The sequence below is a fragment of the Mesocricetus auratus genome, unplaced genomic scaffold (assembly GCF_017639785.1).
Source record: "Mesocricetus auratus isolate SY011 unplaced genomic scaffold, BCM_Maur_2.0 Super-Scaffold_100691, whole genome shotgun sequence".
Classification (NCBI taxonomy): domain Eukaryota; kingdom Metazoa; phylum Chordata; class Mammalia; order Rodentia; family Cricetidae; genus Mesocricetus; species Mesocricetus auratus.
In genome coordinates, this window is record NW_024429267.1 from 55,647,626 (window position 1) to 55,660,844 (window position 13,219).

The window sequence follows — 13,219 nt, forward strand, 5'->3', positions numbered from 1 at the left end:
GTAAGTTGTATGAAGACCATTTAGCAAACATCGTAAAGACAGCTGGCTGCTCAGTTGGAAGGAAAGCACCTGCACGATGCAGACAGATGCCAGATGTTTTCTTTTTATTTTTTTTAAGCGTGAAAAGTGCTGAATACTTTCATAATCTTTGGACAGGAAACACATCTTCTAGGGCAGTGACAAATCCCAAAGAAAAGGTTGACAGATAGTCAGTCACTTCCCTGCTGCTGTGATAGAATGGCCAATGACAACTTAAGGGAGAGAATCATTTGGGCTCATGGTCTCAGTGACCATGATGACAGGGGAGCAGGAAGCTGACATATCACATCTTTCACTGCAAACACTAGGTAGAGAAAGAGCCGGAAGCAGGGCATGGTTATGAACTGGCAAACCCAGCACTTCCTCCACGAGGCCTGCACCTCTTTCCCGAACAGCGCCGCCAACGGGGAGCTGAGTCCTCAAAGACCCCAACCTTTGGGAGACACTTCTCGTTCAAACTACCATGACAGATATAAATCTATAAAAATATTAACCTTTCGTAGCATCAAAATACTTCATAAAGCCCAGGGGTATTTGGTGGAAAGATATTTGCAGCATTGTTAATAGGGAAGTGATATATTTTTTGTTTTTCAAAATAACAACAAAAAAAGCCAAAAGTCATACAAGGGGAGGGCGTAAGCAGGAAATTCATAGGGCAAGTTTAAGTGGCAAATAAGCGTGGTCTTCCTCCCTTGAATTCAGAGCATCGCAAGCTAAAAATGAGATTTTAATCTGTGAACTGACAAAGATCAAAAGACTTGAGGCGTTGTAGGCTCAGGTGAAGAATAATGGGTGTTCCCACAAACTCTACGGGTAAAAGAAGCTGTCAGATATGAGCCCTGACAGCGTCCCTCCCCCTTTCAGGAGTCTGTTCCAAGGGACTGTAATCTATTCAGCTGAAAGTCTGACTTTGTAAGAGTAGACATGGATTACCACAGTCTCAGCATTCCATAGGCCCTTCTGTTCTGGCGAAGTGAATGACAACTCCATCTACCCCATTCAGCATTCCGTAGGCTCTTCTGTTCTGGTTAAGCGAGTGACAACTCCATCTACCCCATTCAAGTTCTGAAAGGGGCTGCTAGAGTCAAGATAGTAATACTAAATTCATATTATTCAAACCTATCAAAAGCTGGGGAGATACTCCACGGGCAAAGCGATTATCATGCAAGCATGGGAACCTGAGTCCATCCCTAGCGTCCAGGTAGAAGCCAGCACAGCAGCACACATCTTATCCTGTGCTAGGGGAGAGGATTAGGGCTCTGGGACTAGCTGGGCAGCCAGTGTTGCCAATTAGGAAGCTCACAGTTGAGGGGGAGACGCTGTCTCAAACACAAGGTAGACAGCTGTAGAGGAAGTTGCTCTTCTGTTGCTCTGATGGAGCGGCTTGACAAGAGTCAATGCAGGGACAGAAAGGCCTGTTTGTCTCACACGTCCAAACTACAGGCTGTTATTTCAGGAACGGCAAGGCAGGAACTCAAGTCACGGTGTCCACAGTAGAGAACAGAGAGAGAATAAACACACGCTCACTGTTTGGGTTTGGCGTCATCTGGCTTTCTTCACTTTGTGAGTCCAGAGCCCAGCCAGCCATGAAACTGTGCTGTTCACTTTCAGGGTGGGTCTTCCAGCTCAGTTACTTAAGAAAATGCCTCATGGGCATGCCCACAGCCTACCTGATCTAGAAAATTCCTCACTGGGACTTCCTTCCCAGGAAGGAGACTCTAGTCTTCTTCTAAAAGATTCTAAGCTGACAATTAAAGATAACCAGAACAGTAGCCAAAGTCAACCTCTGGCCTCCACATGCACACTTGCAGGCGCGCGCGCACGCGCGCACACAGAGAGAGAGAGAGAGAGAGAGAGAGAGAGAGAGAGAGAGAGAGAGAGAGAGAGAGAGAGAGAGAGAGAGAGAGAGAGAGAGAGAGAGAGAGAGAGAGAGAGAGAGAGAGAGAGAGACAGGAGAGAGAGAAATAAACGTGTCACAGAGAAATGCAGTTCAGAGCCACAGTGTCAAGTTCTATACATACCAGGACAAGTTCTTCTGGTTACCTAACTCGGTGAGGAGCATGGAAAAGAGCTAAAGGGACACCCAAGGTCTGAGTTTGTAAGAACCTGGCTTGGTATTCACTTTGACCACTGGGCGGCACGGCCCCCTGCAAGGCCTCATGACGTCATTCTGATGGTCAGGCGTGATGCCACCCAGCTGCACCGATACCGTCTAGGAGACAGACCTGTAGAAATGCAGCCTCAGGCTGCGTCTGAACTTCTGACTCCAAATCTGCTTTGGACAAGACCCCTGCGCTGTTCACGCGCACATCCCCGTTTGAGAACGCCGGTCCACAGTGTGCTATTTCTAACACGCTTGCATTTCCCTGGCTGTCACGGTGAGGACAGCTGCTGCTGTCGGGGAAATACTTTTTTAAAGTCACGCGTCCTTTCATTCAACAAATACTTTACACCCAGCCCATGTCAAGGACTGGGTTACTACGGAGAATAAGATAGAGCTGTAATCATCGCTAACTGTCCTCCAGCTTACCTTCCTGGAGGGGAAGACAAAAAAAGGAGAGCCCACAGCACATTACTTGGTGCCAAATGCTATGGAGATAAATTAAGGAGGCAGGGGATGGTCGGGGAGGACGGGAGGGTGGGCAGCAAGTCCTCTCGTGTGGGGCAGGTGACTAGGCAACCCTAGAGGATGTGTAGTGAGGTCTCTCTGCATGGTGCCATGTCACTTGGTCTGTGGGGTGGTCTCTGCCTTGCCCTCACTTGGTTTGATTTTCTCTTTGGAAGTGGCAGCCCCACCCCTCAAGGCCCTGACATGGGGTTCAGAAGTCTGTGGCGGGGGTGGGGGGGGGCGGGGGGGGCGGGGGGGGAGTTCTCTATCACGCTGTGAGTCACTCATTTCTCTGTCAGTGGCTGTCGACGACGCTGGTGTTTAAAATGATGTTTTTCACGTGAGAGTCATCCTGGGTTTTACGATTTAGCTATGCTTGGATGCTAATTGCAACAAGAAGTCTCCTGGCAGCCGGCTTCAGGGCTGAGTGAGGTTCAGCTTGCTCACAAGCCAGGCCTGGCGCTTTAAAACAGCAGATAACCCAAATCAAACCTGAGCGGCTCACATTTCTGTTTTAATTCCCACTACTGTACCCCATTTTGAACTCATGCCGCTTCCCCCACCCGTCCCCGCTCAGCCTTCTTTGGGAGGAATTCAATGGCCTGCCCTGTGCCAGACTTGCTCTCTAGGTGAGAGGTCCCTCTAGAGAGAAGCCCAGGCTTAGAGGCCCCGCCCCCACCAGTGAGACATAGTGACCACGGAGAGCATAGGATGTAGCCCTCTATCTTTGGGCAGAATGGAGTCAAGACATCTTTTCAGTACAACAGAACCGTATTTCTCTGCTAAGCCAGCGGAGCATCCCTCAAATCCCACTGTTATGACTAGCCTCCATCTCCCCTGCTCTCATTTCCCTCCTGACCTTTCCTTAGCTAAAATGGAAAACACTTGCCTCACTCCCTCTCTTAGAGGAGTTGAGCCATTGCCTAATCATTCTTCCCCCATCTTTTCAAAGGAAAAAAAAAAGGGCTAGATTTATTTCTAGATTTATTTTCTCTCTTTCCTATCCTAGGGCGCTGGCTTCATTTTCTCCATGGGCTCCAAAGGTAAAAATAAAAATTCAAAACTAAGTAACATAGATTGCTTTTTATTCCGTCCCTCCTCACCACAGGCCATCATTGCTCTATCGGTGGAGAAGCAGCTTTGCGATTGGAGAGCTTCATCCAGGCGTCTGGTCCTGACTGCTTCTCTGTGTAACTCTGAGACCTGTGAGGGTCTCTGTAAAAAGATCAGAAAGGAGGGTGATAGACCCTCGTTATTCCAGCTCTGGGGAGGCAGAGACAGAAAGACCCCCTGAGGCTTGCTGGCTAACCAGTCTAATTGGAAATTTCCAGATTTAGTGAGAGACTGGGTCTCCAGAAAATAAGACAGAGAATGATTGAAGAAGACATGTAACATCAACCTCTGGCCTTCACACATGCACACACACACACACACGCATGCACGCATGCACGCGCACACACACACCAACAAGGAGATTGTATTGGCCCAACCGAAGGTCTGAAACCACACACACACACATACCCCAACCCTTCTGGCCATATTGTCCACTACACCACCCTGACCTCCTTCTGACTCTCCTTCCATCATGCTGAACCTTGAGGCTCCTGAGAAAGCCACTGTGTACTTTTCGGGGCCCTGTCCTTGCCCACAAACTTCTCCCTTTTCACTCATCCCTCCAGAGCCAATTCCTAAGTCTCTCCTTCATGGTGCCTTCCTGGAGTTTCATGTAGACAGTGCTTCAGAATGCAGGTCTGAATCTAGAGTCTGCTCTCTAGACTTCCCTGGCCACAAGCCCCAATGCTGTGAACCCCACTCTTGGTTCCATTTCACTGTGATATTTTTGTCAGTCTTTGTCACTCACTAAAATTATTATATCTGATGTCTGTCTTCTCTCAGGAGATTCAAAACTTCATGAGAGTAAAGAACATGGCCCCGTTTTCTGTATATGTCCACATTTGGCATCTGAACAAAAATATGAGCTCAGAGAAATAGGAGAGTTCACTTCTGTCTTAGTTAGGCAACTCTTATAAAGAAAATATTTAATTGGGGTGGCTCACTTACAGTTCAGAAGTTCAGTCCATTATCATCGTGGTGGAGAGCATGGCAGCGTGCAGGCAGACGCGGTGCTGGAGAAGCAGTTAAGAGTTCTATATCTGGCAGGCAACAGGAAGTGGTCTGAGACACTGGACAGTATCTTGAGCATATATGAGACTTCAAAGCCCGCCTCCACAGTGACACACTTCCTCCAACAAGACCACACCTACTCCAACAAGGCCACACCTCCTATTAAGGCCACTCCCTTTGGGGCCATTTTCTTTCAAACCATCATGTTCCACTCCCTGGTCCCCAAAGGCTTGTAGTCATATCATAATGCAAAAATACATTCAGTCCAACTTCAAAAGTCCCCATGGTCTATCACAGCCTCAACAATGTTTTAAAGTTCAAAGGTCAAAGTCTCTTCTGAGATTCATGCAATCTCTTAGCTGTAATCCCCTGTAAAATCAAAATAAAAAAACAGATCACATACTTCCAACATATAATGGCACAGGATATACATTTCCATTCCAAAACATAGAGAAGGGAGCACAGTGAGGAAATACTGGACCAAAACTTCAGCTGGGCAAACTCCAAACTGCATCTCCATGTGTGATGTCAAAGTGCTCTTCAGATCACCAACTCACTTCAGCTTTGTTGACTGCAACACTCCTCTCTCTTGGCCTGGCTCCCTTCCCTGTTACCTCCAACATCGTGTGGTCTGCAAGACAATCCAAGCTTCTCCTTCACAGCTTCACACAGTGGCCTCTCTGGGCCCCTATTCAAGGACAGCCCTGACACATGCCTGGCCTTAGTGGCTTTCTTTAGTCTCGGAGGCAAATTACATACCCCCTTTCTTCTATCCTTAACTCCAGAACCGTGTGGCCAAAGCTGCCAAGTTCTACTGCTTACTGGGGCAGAGAATGGTCCCCTTGATCAGTTACATGTTCACCAACCTTCTGATCTTCACTGCCTGTGAAGGAATTTGCTGTATAGACCAGGCTGGCCTCAAATCAGAAACCTGCCAGTCTTTTTCTTCTGAGTACTAGGATTAAAAGTGCACACTACCACACCCAATTTTGAACTTTTTCTTAATTCTCTTTCACAAGTTGGACACTGGGTAAAATCCGTCTGCCTCTGCCTCCTGAGTGCTGGAATTAAAGGCGTGCGCCCCCCCACACACACCTGGCTCTAAACTTTTCTAATTCCTTTTCAAAAGTTGAAAACTAGGCTGAGTGTGATCTTGCCCTGAAGTCACTACTCCCTTTATTCCATTTCTTAATCTGGTTATCTCCTTGAACACAGAACTTGGTTCCATTCTAATTTTTTATTGCTTCTTTTCTCCTTACATTTTACATTTTACAATTTGCTCCTTTTCATTATAAATCTTCATTAGAGTTACTACTAATAACCACACAACAGAGTCTATACTAGGCTGTTGTGAGATTCACTTTAGCCTCGGGCAGGCTCCAGATGAGGGTAAAAGGCAGCTACATTCTTCACCAAAATTTCACAAGAACCATCTCTAGGCTACATATTAATATTCTTCTCCTCTGCAACCTCTTGAGGCAGTCCCCCCCCACACACACACAGTTCAAATAGTCTTCAGCACCATTGTCTTCCATTGTGGCTCTACTAGGATGGCCAATTATGCATGGGCCATTAAACAGTGCTTAACCCATTCTACTGCTTTCCTAACCCAAAGTACCAAAGTCCAGATCCCTCCAAACAAAAACAAAGTCAGACCTATCACAGCAATACCCCAGTCCCTAGTACCAACTTCTGTCTTAGGGTTTCTATTGCTGAGAAGAGACACCATGACCATGGCGACTCTTATAAAAGAAAAACATTTAGTTGGGATGGCTCATTTATAGCTCAGAGGCTCAGTTCATTATCATTGTGGTGGAAAGCATGGCAGACGTGGTGCTGGAGACGCAGTTGAGAGTTCTATGTCTGGCAGGCAACAGGAAGTGGTCTGAAACACTGGGCAGTATCTTGAGCATATATGAGACTTCAAAGCCCACCTCCACATGACACACTTCCTCCAACAAGACCACACCTATGCCAACAAGGCCACACCTCCTAATAGTGTCACTCCTTTGGGGGACCATTTGCTTTCAAACTACCACAACTGCCCACATCAGCTAGACTATCACCTTACCAAATTCTTTCGCTGTGGGCTTGGGAGATAGACCCTTAGCTGTCAATCCACTCGACAATAGACCTAGAGCAGCAGCGCTCAATCTGTGTATCACGGCTCCCGTAGGGGTCACACATCTGATATTTACATTACAATTCATAAGAGTAGCAAAATTACAGCTAATGAAGTAGCAACAAAATGATTTTATGGCTGGGTGGTGAGCAAAACATGAGGAACTGTATTGAAGGATCTCAGCACTTAGAAGGTTTGAGAACCGCTGGTCTAGTTCGTATTCCTTATGTCCTAAGAATCTGAGAGATTTGAATTCACTGGGAATCCGTGGTTAGAGCCATTTTAGAAAGTTCCACACGTCCAGCAGCAGAAGTTGCATTGATTTCAGAATCAAAAGGGAAGAGACATTTCGAATCAGATTGAATCACAGACACTGCTGGAAGCTTACAGGTCACGAACTTTGTTGTTATGTCACCATATTTCCTCATAACCCCCCTTACATAGCGGCTGATCTTCTCAGTGGCCCCAAGTCACTTTTTTCTCTCTTTTTTCTTCCTCATGTACATGTATAGATGTGAGACACATAGTAAAGCTTCAGAAGTGAGTCAGGATGAGGTTGAATTTCTTCTTTTCCTCAACCGGAGCCAAATACTTTCAAGAAGGGAAATGTCGGGTTGAATTCGGCAGCAACAGTTAAAGAGAGATGATTGATTGAATTCTAGAGTGATAGTTGCATTTCTGGGCCCTCGATCTATGTGAACTTGGCCAGAAGGCGTGTATTCCTACAATGTGTCTGTGCTCCGCTCACACACCCTGAAAGGTGGGGACTCGTGCCAACCTGGGACATGTGTGGACATGGTACAGGCCAGAAGCTGACCTTTGAACTGTGCAGACATGAAGAATAAACCAAGCCCTCAGTGCCGTTCCCCTGCTGACCGAGGGTGCCCGTCCTTGTCGTGGGGCCTGAATGCACTGTGCTTCCGGTTGCTGCGACACCGACACCTCTCTGCCAGTGGGTAGGCCGGCTGTGTTTTCTGGTTCCCAACATGAACAGACCTTAAAAGTAGGCAATTAAACAGTCAATTTCCCCTCATCTCTTAAAACAAACGTGACCCCCCAGCCTTGCTGCTGCGGGCAGGATGGGCTGTTAAAAAGTCCATAACGTAAGTTTCACTGAGGATAAACAGAAGCTCATCAGCCACTGCCGAGACACACATGGTTCTCATTGTACCTGCTGAGGCTTAATTGAGTGTGCCTCAGAAATACACAAAAAATGGGAAACGGAGTCGCCTCGGCGCTACCAGCCCCTGTAAAGCAATGGTCTCCTGGCCACTGGGGACCCACTTTTGCCTCCTCTTTAACTTCCTGGACACTAGGCCCGAGGCACACCTCAGACTGCCCTGAGGTCCTTGAAACCTGAGACCCAATGAAGCAGTTACCAGGGTCGCTTTCCGCCGCTCTGGTGTGCACACGCCTCTTAAAAGCCATCTAAGAGTTTAGCTAGAGCGTGACGGAGACAGCACCCCGGAGGCGGTTACAGAGCTTCTGATAGCAGGGGATCGTCAAATGTGCCTGACAGGTGCAGAGTGAGGTCTTCAGAGCCGGATGGATGTGAGCTTTGTTCTTCACTCTAGAGGGATCCAAGAGCTAAGACTGGAATTTAAACAGACTAATACAATTCCAAGGTCTGTGTTGTATCCCAGGGGGTGGGGGTGGGGTGGGGGGTGACGGGGTCATTCATTATCCAAATCAGCAGACCACGCTGCTTCCAAAGAGTCTCATTATCTGTGGAAGGCAAGCATTTCTGGCCTGCATGTCAAGGGCTCAGATGACGTATTTATGCTCAATGTCTCACTACAGACAATCCAGCCACATCTGGAAATTCCTCCGTGTCACCTCATCTCTAAACTACTCCCCCATCTGTATCACTTTAACTCCAGTAAGGCCATCCCGTGCTTGGGAAACGGGCCTCCTGGGGGGGGGGGGGGGGCGCTGCTTTTCTCTGATTACATGTAAACGAATTCTCTTTTATAGGGAACCTGGTGTGGCCTGCACTCTTGACTCTCCGGCATGTTTCTTCACCCCCAAAGGGGGAAAAAGGGGGCTCGGGACTAAGGGTAAAAGCATTGTACTAACCAGCCCGAAAGCTGTTGGAAATAAAAGGCATTCCCCTGTAGCTGATGGCAGGCTCCCAGAGAGGCTGGACTCTCCGCTTCCTGCCGAGTGTTGATGTAGAGACTTTGTTTCTTTTTCTCTCTCTTCTTCGGTCTCAGTAACCTCCTGACCTTACAGACAGAGCACTGCTTTCCTCCGTGAGATGGCCTCTGGGGATCGGAAAACAGCCGAGGCGAAAAGTATTTTCTTTAGAAAATCGTTTTCAGTTAGAAGTCAAAAGTTCCGACATTTTCAGGATTTTAAATTTACTCTCTTGGGCCGGTGAGCTGCTGAAGGTCCTTGTTGCTGAGTCACACACTCTAATGAAAGAGTATAATAAGCTCACTTCTTTCTAGACCTAAAGGACACTAGGCGTTTCTGAGGGTCCTGACCTGTCCTCAACACTGCAGATTTTAAGAGGGCTGTCCCTGCGGACAGCTGCTCTATGCTTCCTTTCTCCTTTTAATTTCAACAACAAAACCGCATATTTGCGGTCCCTGTCGATAAGGATCAGAAGCATCCCCCTGGGGGTGGGGCTAACCACAGCTACAGCCTCCTGTCCCCTTACCTCATAGAGCTTGTGATGGTGGGGACAGCTTCCCTCTGTGGAATTCTCTTTGTGTGTTGGAACCTCTGGTTACAAATAGGACTAGATCTCAGGGAGACCAGAGCTCGGGGCTGGAGATGTGGTTCCCTCAGTAAAGAGCTAGGCATGCATGCTTGAGACCCTGAGCTCAGACTCCCAGCACCTACCAGACGTGGCGATGTGCCCCAGTAATCCCAAACTGGGTAGGCAGCGACCAAACAGTCAGTCCCTGGAGTATGCTGTCCAATTAGTCTAGGTGAACCAGTGAGCTCCAGATTCACTGAGAGACCCTGTCTCAGGAGAGTGAGGTGAGGAAATGACTGAGGAAGACTCCTGACCTCTGGCGTATGTGTGTGTCACCACAACCGTTATGGAACACAGTAAGCCCCCACGGTGGATGGGGGTCGCCGTGTCTTCTGTTATCTCCATTCCAGGGAGTAGGTAGTTGGTAATTGAATTAGCAGAGCTGGCATTCAAAACATTCTCCGGGTTTCCCACCTCAAAGCGCGTGTGAATCCAGAGAATTCAGAGAGGCCCAGCAGTTAAGTCGTGGAGCTGGTCATGTTTACCCAGTTGCCATCAGCTGTGGTTATGTAATGTGATACGGGAGGGGGGGGGAGTGGCGGCCCGGGGGAGTAACAGGGATCAGAATACCGGCTGACAGAGAAACGAGAGTTAACAGGAAACACATGTTCTTGAAAAAAAAAAAAACCTGTGCTGCTCCGTCGATCAAGTTGGCTCTCAGCCACTTTGCGGTCCCCAGGGGCTGCGTCGAGGGAGACTCCAAGCAGAGCTCCTGGGTGATGCTCACTTCACTCAAGCTTCCCCTTGCCTACCGCTGACTGTGCAGCAGAGGTGTGGACCAGGCGCGTGCTGATGACCTGCGTGACACCCCAGCCAGCCGGTGTGTGATCAGGAGACTGGGCTGAAGCAAAGGGGCGTCCAGACCTCAGATACTCGGTAAAAATGCCCATTAAAAGGCCGGATGTGTTGGTGCACACTCAGAAGGCAGGAGCAGGGGGGTCTTTGTGAGTTCAAGGCCAACCTGGTCTACATAGTGAGTGCCAAGCCAGCTAGAGCAATGAAGAAACAAAGAAAGAGAAGAAAAGGAAAGGAAAGAAAAGAAAAGAACAGAAAAGGGAAGAAAAGGAAAGAAAAAAAGAAAAGAAAAGCAAGTGCAAAGATACTACAGGCCTGAGTAGTATCCACACACCTCAGATCACACACACACACACCTCTTTGGTTCTGGGCCTCCGCTGGCCCCCACATCCTTCTACAGAACCACCCTGCTCCTAAGATTTGCTTACAAGTCCCTTGTTTTGTTGTGCAAAGTGGAGAGCAACGTAGAGAACAGAGGTCTGTGTGGCGGGCGGTTGAGGAAGCTGCAGTCTCGGAGAATGGTGCTGGCACTGCCCCTTGAGGACTTCTTGTTGCAGAGTAATGCTCGGGAGCGGGTCACCTGTCGTGACTGATGTCCAGCACGCAGCACAGCGCACAGCTTCAAAACCAGAACTCGGGAAGCGGAGGCAGGTCGATGTTTGTGAATTCAAGGCCAGCCTGGTCTACATAGAGACTTTTAGGCCAGTCAGGGCTGCATAGGGAGAGCCTGCCTCAAAAATAATTAGAAGATGATGGATGGATGGATGGACGGACGGACAGACAGACAGACAGATGATTGGTAGGTAGGTAGGTAGATAGATAGATAGATAGACAGACAGACAGACAGACAGACTCACCAGCCCCACAGTGCTTGAATGGATTAACTCATTTATGAAGGTAGAGCCTCCGTGAGTGTAGGGCACACGTTCACACCACAGCATGAGCCCTCTGCACACGCCAGCTCTCCTGCCCTTGTCCGATGCTTGTCCCAGGCTGAACTCAAAGCTACTGTGTGCACCTCTGGACTTTATTCATCCTTTCTCCCTGGATTTCCTCTCCCTCCTCAAGATCCATGGGAGCCAGCCAGCTCCCCTGAGTCAGGAATGCAGGTCATGATAGGGGCTGCCTTCCTGGTCAGGGGAGGAATTTGTGGGAAAGGTTTGTGTCCCAGCAGGAAGCTTGCTTGCTCTGAGGCTGGGGATGGACAGACTGTAGTGGCCAGGGTGTGTGAGCTCACTGGGTAGGGCACCAGCTGCAGAGCCTGGGCACGGTGGAAATGGAGTGGGGCAGGGAACGCCCTGCAGGATCCGAGAGATGGGCTCCCCATGCTCTCAGGGCGGCTACCTTAGCTCTCAGACCCTCACGCCTGTGTGGGTGACAAATAGAGACCTGGTGTCACAGTCTGCCTGGCACACCTCTGAGAAACGTCTATCTCACTCTTAGACCTGGTCAACTCCCCAGCTGCACACTCATCGCTAATCCATTTTAACAATGGAGTATTGTTTGGCCCTAGCAAAAATGGAACTTTGTCATCTGTGGTGATGTGGCCGAAACAGGAGAACGAAGTGAACCACTAATAAAAAATGCACAAGTTCTCACCAGGTGGAAGCTGGGAAAAGTGATGTCAAGCACAGCAGTGAGTGAGACAGACAGCCGTCACCAGAGCACAGCAGTGAGACAGCATCACCAGAGCACAGCAGAGGGTGAGACAGACAGACATCACCAGAGCACAGCAGTGAGTGAGACAGACAGCCGTCACCAGAGCACAGCAGAGGGTGAGACAGCCGTCACCAGAGTCTGGGATGGGTGGGGAAAGGGTGAGGAGGAAGAAATGATTTAATAGAGATGAGGTGCAGGGAAACAGCTAACAGAGATGTTGAATATCCCCAACATAGAAGACAAATGCCCAAGGTAACGGGTACTCCAGGTGCTTGATGACATCCTCACACATTGTATTCACATTCTGAAAACTCACGGGAGCAGGGCGGGGGGGGGGTGCTAGAGAAATCGCTGTCAGTAGCACTTCAGCAGGAGACTGAATTTTGTTTCTGCACACAGCTTGGGTGCCTCTTGTCTGAAACTCCAACTCCCAGGGATAGTGCCCTCTTCTGGCCTTCATAAGACCTGAATGTGCATGTGCGAGTGTGCACGCATGCGTGTGTGTACACACACACACACACACATACACACCAAAAAAATTAATGAATCTTTAAAAAAAACCCACACCATGCTCACAAAGATGTAGTTTTTATATATTAATTAAATCTTTTTTTGTTTTGTCTTGTTTTTCAGACAGGGTTTCTCTGTGCAACTTTGTAGCCTGTCCTGGAACTCGCTCTGTAGACCAGGCTGGCCTCAAACTCACAGAGATCCGCCTGCCTCTGCCTCCCGAGTGCTGGGGTTAAAGTTGCGTGCCTCCACCGCCTGGCTAAGTCATTTTTGAGCCCCCATTTTGTCAGTCATGTGGTCTCCATTCTGAGGACAGTACTACTTTCACGTGGCTGTGGCAAGGATCCAGCTTGTGCCCCAGGTGTTATAATAGTGCCTCGTGTGAACTAGGGTTATCTTTTATATCCGGACTCAGCATAGAGAGGCCCACAAACTACACCTGGCTCCCAGGGAGTTGGGTTGAGGACAGAGTTAGAAAAACAAGCCTTGGGTGTGGAGGTGAGTAGGAAGCTATAGCAGTCCAAGGCTAGCCCAACAGCAGGGCTAGCCCAACAGCAAGGCTGGCAAGCAGCTTCTTCAGCGCCGTATTAGATGCTAT

General features: G+C 48.7%; 1 protein-coding gene and 1 long non-coding RNA gene across 4 annotated transcripts in view; one reads left to right on the forward strand and one right to left on the reverse strand.

Annotated features, from left to right (window-relative positions):
- The window catches only part of Itga9 (integrin subunit alpha 9), a 296,388-nt gene that overhangs the window by 248,620 nt on the left and 34,549 nt on the right, over nt 1–13,219 (forward strand). The window contains exon 24 of one of the 3 annotated variants that reach the window (XM_040739731.1): nt 8,868–9,009. The exons of the other annotated variants lie outside the window; for them this stretch is intronic. Within the exon in view, the coding sequence (XP_040595665.1) occupies nt 8,868–8,894 (27 nt within the window). The 3' untranslated portion in view covers nt 8,895–9,009. Of the gene's footprint in view, nt 1–8,867; nt 9,010–13,219 lie in introns of those variants that run through there. 3 annotated transcript variants of the gene reach the window in all.
- Nucleotides 3,716–4,768, reverse strand: LOC121137480. Its single transcript, XR_005874718.1, has 2 exons — nt 4,709–4,768; nt 3,716–3,862 (listed from the first exon to the last, which is right to left on the reverse strand). It is a non-coding gene; the product is annotated as an uncharacterized LOC121137480 (long non-coding RNA).